General features: G+C 54.5%; 1 protein-coding gene and 1 long non-coding RNA gene across 2 annotated transcripts; one reads left to right on the forward strand and one right to left on the reverse strand.

Annotated features, from left to right (window-relative positions):
- Window positions 1–551: 551 nt before the first annotated feature.
- LOC119087994 lies at window positions 552–1,661 on the reverse strand. The gene is made up of 2 exons (XR_005091548.1): window positions 1,577–1,661; window positions 552–1,152 (listed from the first exon to the last, which is right to left on the reverse strand). It is a non-coding gene; the product is annotated as an uncharacterized LOC119087994 (long non-coding RNA).
- Window positions 1,662–1,849: 188 nt separating this feature from the next.
- On the forward strand, window positions 1,850–6,476 carry Dok3 (docking protein 3). The gene is given in 6 exon segments (XM_028863524.2): window positions 1,850–1,934; window positions 2,809–2,845; window positions 2,848–3,113; window positions 5,127–5,223; window positions 5,314–5,486; window positions 5,591–6,476. Coding segments are annotated over 6 exon segments (1,329 nt in total). The 5' UTR covers window positions 1,850–1,868; the 3' UTR covers window positions 6,281–6,476.
- Window positions 6,477–8,381: the final 1,905 nt, after the last annotated feature.

An 8,381-nucleotide genomic window follows, 5' to 3' on the forward strand; every position in this document is an offset into this window, starting at 1 on the left:
ACAAGCCTCACCCTCTGCTCCAGTACCACCCTGAGGCAAGACATCAACGTCTCCCAGAGTTGCCAGCCTGCTATAGAAGGGACTGACTGACTGACTGGTGTGCCCATCTCGGGGCTTGGTCAGGAATCTGGTCAGGAATGCCCAATAGCTCAGAGGAGCCACAGTTGGGGTCATGGGGAAATGGCTGGGTCCCTGGTCTCTCTGCCCTCTGACCCTGCCACTCGTCTCCCTCTTCCCGTGATTGTGCCAGGGCCTCTGAAGCCTCTTTGGCTACCCCTCCCTGCCTGTGCAGCCGCCCAGTCGGAAATCCTTGGCTCCATCTGCTGAGGAAGTGGTAGATGCCACAGAACTGCCATTCCGACCACAGACACCCTCTCCCTCTGCCTTGCCCCACCCCAGTCTCTTCTGGGCTGTAAGGACAGAAATGAGCCAGGCAGATGCTGCCCTGACTGGGAGCCACAGGTAAGAGTCTTACATGCAGATGCCTGTTGTAGCCCAGCCCACCAACCAGAACTTGACCCTGCAGCAAGAGGGGGCAAAGAAGCGCACGGCAGTCGCCAGGCTTCTCGGCTTCTCTGCGCCAGGACATTGTAAGACATGCTGATTCAGCAGACAGCAGTTGCTCAACCCATGTTTGTCACCTAGTGTGTGGCCTCCAGCAAGTTACTTAACATATCTGAGCCTTAATTTCCTCATTGTTGAAATGTCAGTGAGAATGCAAAGGATAGGATCAGGCTGTGTACGCTTGGAGCTGCCTGGACCATAGTGGGCAAGAGCCAGGAACCAAAAGGCCCCTTGAATGTATTTCCATGTCTACGGTGTGACCCCTAAAGAGCATTTCTCAGCCTGGTTACAGCATTCTTTCCCAACGTGACATTACACGAGTGACAAGATACTTCCCATAATTCATGCTCATGCACAACAGAGGGCTCCAGCAAGGCGGGGGGGAGACACTGGGCAGGAAGCAAAGCTTTAAGGAGCATGTGACCTCCCTGGGGAGCACCCTGGGGGCCTGCCACCCACACTCAGTGTGACAAGCAGTAAACCTGGCTGGAGCCCTTGTGGACTGCTGCTGATGGACGTGCTGTGGGGCTGCTTCAGTCTCGAACCTTGAAGAGTGGTCAGGGAAGGCCTCCAGGAAGAAGCAGCCAGCTGTGGGAGGAAGAGCAGTGGTAAGGGTACCCAGAAGGGACTGATCTGAAGAAACACAGCTCAGGAAGTCAAGGCAAGAACACACAGGGTGGAATGGCCCAGGCTAGACTGAAAGGGAATAATGGGGTTGGTGGACAGCCAGGGTGGGCCCAGGTCGGGTAAGGATGGAGAAGAGAGTGAATTTTAGGAATATTTCTGTTTGGGCTGGGAGTGTAGCTCAGTGGCAGAGCAATTGCCTTAGCATACCCAAGGCCCTGGATTGATCCTGCTAGAGAGGCGTGTAGGCCTCAGAATGGCAGCCAGGAGTTCAGCAATCTGGAGAGGGGAGGGGAGGGTCCAAGGATAGGGCCAGGGCTGTACAGTTCCCATCCTCGGGGTGCACAGCCGCCTGGGGGTGGGGGAGGGTTCAGAGTTCGTGACTCACCCATCCTGTGGTCAGACACTCAGGACCAGCTGATCCAGGTGCATGCGCAAGAGGCAGTGGCCCCCCAGTGGCCTCAAGCTCCCAGTAGGCAGGTGTGGTTCTGGAACAGCCAGAACCCTAAGGGAGAGATTGGTCCTGACTACTATCCCTTCAGTGAAGACCAGGCTCCCCTCCCCCTGGCCCTGCAGCTGTCTCTGGACAGAGGGAGGGGGAAGTGGCCAGAAGGGGAAGTGAGAGGAGTTCCTGTCCAGCCTGTCACCGGTCTCCTCGGATCTTCAGAACAGCTGTGGCCATGGAGTCTCTGGAGACCCCTGTCAAGGACGGCATCCTATACCAGCAGCACGTGAAGTTTGGCAAGGTGGGGACCTCAGGCTGCCAGCCACGGGCAGAGAGAGAAACCTCTGCTCAGCTAGATAGCCTGTCTAGACCTGAGTGAGAGAACTGGGAAAGGAGTCTGGGCGGGCTGAAACCTGGGGATTTGGGAATGGGGGTTCTTGGCCTGAGATGAGGGCTGAAGCATCCCTTAAGACTGCCCCAGAGAGTGGTAGAGATGCCAAGACCACGGAAGGGTCCTAAGAATCAAAACCTATGTGTGTGATGGCTCCAAAGTTCCTGGAGAAGGTCAAGACCTGAGTGGCAGGAGCCTTCCAAGGATGGAGCAGCAGCCTGCAGACAAAGACTGGGTCTCGATCCAGATGCTGGGGAGGAAAGGGGCTGGGGTCCATTTTCCTCCTTGAGCATCAGACTGTAGGCCCACAGTTCAGCTGCAGCTGCTCTCTGGCTAGAAAAACTGTTTCCTTTGCTAGATATCATTTGCATGTTTCCTTCCTTACCAGCACGAAGCTGAGGCCTCCTTCCCACCGCACCCAGCCCCGGCCTAAGTGCCCTTTCTGGTTGGGGGACGGCGGCAGATAGATAACAGCCATGTCAGTTGGCCTGCTCCAACCACTAGATTTGCAGATAATCCAGACGAAGTCCCAGGCTCACATTCTCATGGCCTTGAGAGAGAAGCATGCTATTGCTATGGGGTCATTCAGAAAAGGGCAGGGTGGGATTTGAACTCAGAGCTGACCAACCCTAAATACAGACTTCTTCCTGCTTACCATTTCCCTAGCAAGGCCTCCTCCTGCCACAGTCTTAGGGAGGCAGAAGCCAGGCGGCCAGTTGCTCAGCAGCTGTACAGAGCCAGGTGGCAGGGGGAGCCATCTTCCCAAGGGTCTTCTTCTTTACAGAAATACTGGCGCAAAGTGTGGGCTCTGCTGTATGCAGGAGGCCATCAGGCGTAGCTCGGCTGGAAAGCTGGGATGTTCGTGATGGTGGCCTGGGGCCAGCAAGCGACAGAGCCACGGGGCCTGGCCGGCGAGGGGAACGTCGGGTCATACGCTTGGCTGACTGTGTGTCTGTTCTGCCTGCGGACTGTGAGAGTTGTCCCAGGGACACTGGTGCCTTCCTGATTACCACCACTGAACGAAGCCACCTGCTGGCCGCCCAGCACCGCCAGTCATGGATGGGCCCCATCTGCCAGCTGGCCTTCCCGGTGAGTGTCAAGTGAACTGGCCTGCGGGGGACCACCTCAACCCTCAGGTCCTTGCTTAGTTAGACCCTGCCACTTGGTAAGCATGCCAAAACCTGGCAAATCGGGGCAACAGCTCAGAACCCACAGAATGAATTCCAGATCCCCATGCATGCTAGAAAATCAAACGGTAGATCAGGAGATCTCTCTAAGGAGGAGGCAGTGGGCCTGAGCCCTGAAATGACAGGTGAGGACTCATCAGGCAGAGGCTTGAGAAGGGTGTCTACGACACACTGACACATATTGATAACACTGGTGTCACGGGCAAAGGTCCTGGGACAGGGAAACACGATGATGGTTTAAAGAGCAGAAATGGGCCAGCCAGCAGCCAAGGCGTACAAGTCAGTGGATTTGGGAAATTCAGTGAGAGCCTCTTGAAACCACCTTGGGCCACGAGTGGGTTGGAGGTTTTAGACTGATCAGAAAGGCTGGCTCTGGAGTCGTAAAGCCAGGGGATAATGGTTGTGAAGACGCAGAGTTCATGATAGGAAAACAAACAAGCCTGCTAGATCCTCAGAAAGGAATCATGGAGCAGCTTGTGAGATGGCTCAGTGGTTAGAGCACTGGCTCCTCTTGCAGAGGACCCAGGTTCAATTCCCACTTGGCAGCTCACAATTGTAAGTCCCAGGGGATCAGACACCCTCTTCTGGCCTCCCTGAGAACTATACACATGTAGTACACAAACACATATAGGCAAAACCCCCATACACATAGCAGTAGGTAATAAACGTTTTTTAAAACCAATCATGGAGTTACAATATGGCTGTAATTCTCCTGATTCATGTATAACCAAGAGAATGAAAAGAGGTATTCAGGCAAAATGTGGCCACCAGTGCTCATGGCAGCCACCATTGCCAAGAGATGAGACAACATAGGACCATCCCCTGATGAAGACATAAGTAAAACCTTAATTTGGACAGGGTGGCCCAGGCCTGTTACCCCAGCATTTGGAAGGTGGAGGAAGAAGGTTCAGCAATTCAAGGTCATCCTTAGCTACATGGCCAGTTCCAGGCCAGCCTGGGCTACTTGAGACCCTGTCTCAAAAACAAACAATAAAAAGACAAGGAGCCTTGAAAAAATACAATGTGAAAGAAGGTAGCACATATGCTTTTTAAATTCGTGTGATCTATCCAGAACAAACAAATCCATACGGACAGAATGCAGGTGCATGGTTGCCGGGACCGTGGGAGGGGAGTGGGCAGCGGCGGCTCATGGGCGCTGGACTGTCATCTGTGGTGATGACAAGTTCTGGAATTAGGTGCTGCTATGACTACACAACCTGGTGAATAGACTAAAAACCACAGAATTGGGTACCTTAAAATAGTAAAGTTGGGGACTGGAGAGATGGGTTCAGCAGTTAAGAGCACTGGCTGTTCTTCCAGAGGACCTGAGTTCAATTCCCAGCACCCACATGGCAGCTCACAGCTGTCTGTAACTCCAGTTCCAGGGGATCTGACACCCTCACACAGGCAAAACCCCAATGCACATAAAATAAAAATAAGTAAACCACTTGAAAAACAGTAAAGTCGACTTGTACCACTTGTTTTTAAATTAAGACATGCACGGGTTGAAAGGAAGCGGGGTTTGGCTTTGGCCATGCTTGTGGGTCAAGGTAGTTCTGGTGGGCAATCAGAAACAGAAAGAACCTCGGGACTGGCTGTGGGATGGGAGCCAGGGAAGGTCAGGGGTGACCTGCTCCACGCTGTCAGAGCCCTATGGAAGGCAGCCCAGCCCCTGGCCGCACACGTGGGCTATAGAGACACCCCTCGGTGCTTTGGTGCACTAGGAATAGCCAGTACTACAGAGATGGCTTTGCTCCAGGACCAGCACTGGGAAGCCCAGTGGGGATCGCTGCCCCTGCAGAGTGGGAGGCAGAGCGGGACAGGCGCATGGAAGCTATTGCCCGCTGACCCCATGGGAGGAGTGGGGGAAAGGAGCCAGGCAGGCTCTAACTGCTGACTAAAATCTATTCCTCAGGGCACCGGAGAATGTACCGGATCAGGACAGGCTGAGACTCCAAAAAGGGGCTTTGTTCCCATGGAGGAAAACTCTATCTACTCCTCCTGGCAGGAAGGTGACTCAGGGGACACCCTCGGGCAGCCTCGCACCCACCCCAGCAGTGGTCTCTGAGAATTGACACATTGTCCTTGCTTCCTGAGTACAGTGAGTGAGTTCCCAGTGGTAGTGCAGCGGACAGAGGCCACCACCCGCTGCCAGCTGAAAGGACCCTACCTCCTGGTGCTGGGCCAAGATGACATTCAGCTTCGGGAGACTTCCAACCCCCAGGCCTGCTACAGCTGGCCCTACCGTTTCCTGCGCAAGTTCGGCTCTGACAAGGTGAGGTGCTGACCAACGGGACGGGTCCCTGTCGGGAAAGGTGGTAGGTGGTCGGTGTCCTGGCTCCTCGGCCACTGACCCCCGCCTGTGTCGCTTGTGTGCAGGGCGTGTTCTCTTTTGAGGCTGGCCGCCGTTGTGACTCGGGCGAGGGCCTTTTTGCCTTCAGTAGTCCACGTGCCCCAGACATATGTGGAGCCGTGGCTGCCGCCATTGCCCGCCAGCGGGAACGGCTTCCAGAGTTAGCCACGTCCCCACCCTGCCCATTGCCTCGGGCCCTCTCCCTGCCCTCCCTAGAGCCCCCTGGAGAGCTTCGGGAGGTGGCCCCAGGATTTGAGCTGGCCACTTCCAGAAAGCTGCCTGTGACTGACCCTGGGCCCCAAAGCCTGCCACTGCTGCTCAGTCCCACGCAAGAAGGAACAGTATCCAGTCTCTATGCATCCGTGTGCAAGCAGACCAGCAGGCCCACAGCCACTGGGGAGCACCTCTATGAGAACCTGTGCCTGCTGGAGGCCAGTCCTGGGCTGTCCAATGGGGGTCCCGCGTCCCAAGAGGGCCCTCCTGGTGGCCACAGCCCCCTGGCCAGCCCCATCTATCACAACAGTGAGGACCTGAGTTGGCCGGGCTCGGCCCAGGACAGCAACCTGGAAGCCCAGTACCGGAGGCTGCTGGAGCTGGAGCTAGACGAGGCTGGAGGAACTGTCCGCTCCGGTGCACAGACAGGCATTAAGGCCAAGCTGGTGACCCTGCTGACTCGGGAACGGAAGAAGGGCCCTGCTCCCTGTGACCGGCCCTGAAGGCCTGTGCAGTGGCAGCAGGACAGGGGTGACCTCCCAGGAACTGGAGGGAAGCAACTTCAGACCTATCCCCTGTCTACTGTGACCTGCAGGGACAGGACAGGCAGCCTGGGGAGAAGCCGCACGCTGCCCTACCCCCTCCCAGCGGACAGTGTACAGATCGACCAATAATAAAGCTTGCCTACCACCCCCCCCCCCCCGTTTGGTTCTGCCTATGGCCCACAGTCCACACTATCTCTCTTTCTCCTGGGTCTCTACTGGCACACAGGACCCTTGTGTTCATTGTAGCAAACTCCAGGCCTTTATGCTGGGCCCCGGAGACTGAGTGTCCTGCACCTGACTTCAGTCACCACTGGGCTGAAATCCACTTGAGCCGACAGACAGGAGACAGGTAGTTTGGGCTCTGTGCGGTTCTGTGCAGCAGGAATGGCAGCCAAACGGAGACACGAGATCTGTTGACGACAGAAGTGCCCCACACTGAGTTAGAAGGGCAAGCACAACCAGGCAGGCCGGGAGCCTGGCACTTCCAGGCTCCGGAGGGCCATCCATGGGGTAGAGTAGTAGGTGCTTGCTTGTTGCCCTGCAGTAAACTGGGTGTCATCCTTGAAGAGATAACAGACTTGGCAGGGAACGATAGGAAGGCTGGATCTGGGGGGATAGAGGAAAGCAAGGCAGGGAAGCTGTGGAGGAGGCGACAGGCAGAGGTGGGAGTGGTGTGGGGGGGAAGGACAGGACAAGGGCTCTAGAGGGTACACATTCAAAACACTCGGGCCTAATGGAACTCAACCAGTTTGCAGACACACCTGAAGACCCTCTGCCTGCTTTACCAACTATAAAGAAGCAATAAAAATTAAAAAATAAAGTCCTGTGGGACCTGAGGCAGAGCTCAGTGGTACAAGACTTACCTAGTATGAGATAGACCCTGCGCTCAATCTTACACACACACACACACACACACACACACACACACACACACACACAAAAAAAAAAAAAAACCAACATCAAAGATTAAAGTTTAAATTAGACTTAATCATTAAAATTTTTACTTGGGGTGGGCGGGGCACTAGAGAGGTGACTCAGCAGTTAAGAGCACTGGCTGCTTGCTCTTCCAGAGGACCTGAGCTCATAACCATCTGCAACTCCAGTTCTAGGGAAACCAATGCCCTCTTCTGGCTTCCACGGACAATGCACACATGCAGTGCACAGACATACATGCAGTTAAAACATCCAATACACACAGATATTTTTTTAAAGCGTTTTATTGAGAATGTGGGTGGGGAGATAGCTCAGTGGATAAAGAATGTGTCCCTGGAGTTGGGATTCCCAGAATCCACGTAAAAGCTGAGGTATGTTGCTACCTGTCATCCCAGCTCCTGGGAGGCAGAGACAAGATCCCCATGGTAGACGGGCTAGGTAGACTAGCCAGAGTCAGTGAGATCCAGCTTCAGTGACAGGCTCTCAATGAAGTGGGAGGCAGTGGAGAGAGACACTCAGTGTCACCTTCTGGCTTACACACAACATACCCACACATGTACACATACTACACACATGCATATGCAAAGCACACATGTATACATACTGCACACATCCATATGCAAAGAAGGTGAGTTTCTCTTTTGGACTTGCCTCACGCATCCATTCAGTCCCCAGCATCAGCATCCTGCCATCACCATCTCCGGCCGTAAGAAACTGATGGATGCTCTCTGATTCCACGTCTGAAAAGAAACCTGCCTTTACCCCACACTCTCCTTCTGCCGCCTCCCCGTTCCGTTTCTCTGTTCTGCGCCACAGCGAAACTCCTCAAAAGAGCTGAATTACTCTCATTTCCAGTTCCCCACCACCACCCCTCTCTCCCTAACTTCAGTTTCCTCTTTGTCTACGGTTCCATTACATAACCTTTCAAAGTCAACAGCTACCTACCAGACCAGGCTGCACATTGAGACCCTGCTTCTTGGCATTCCTTGCCCCTTCCCGATGCTTCGAGGAGCTTTCCCGCTCCCTTATCATGTCTCCTTCATAATGAGTCACTTTCGGTGCTCAGGATTGAAGCCAATGCCTTTCGTCCACGCTGCCCATGTTCTTCCACTGAACTGCAGAACCA

This window comes from Peromyscus leucopus, chromosome 5, assembly GCF_004664715.2.
Source record: "Peromyscus leucopus breed LL Stock chromosome 5, UCI_PerLeu_2.1, whole genome shotgun sequence".
Lineage (NCBI taxonomy): Eukaryota > Metazoa > Chordata > Mammalia > Rodentia > Cricetidae > Peromyscus > Peromyscus leucopus.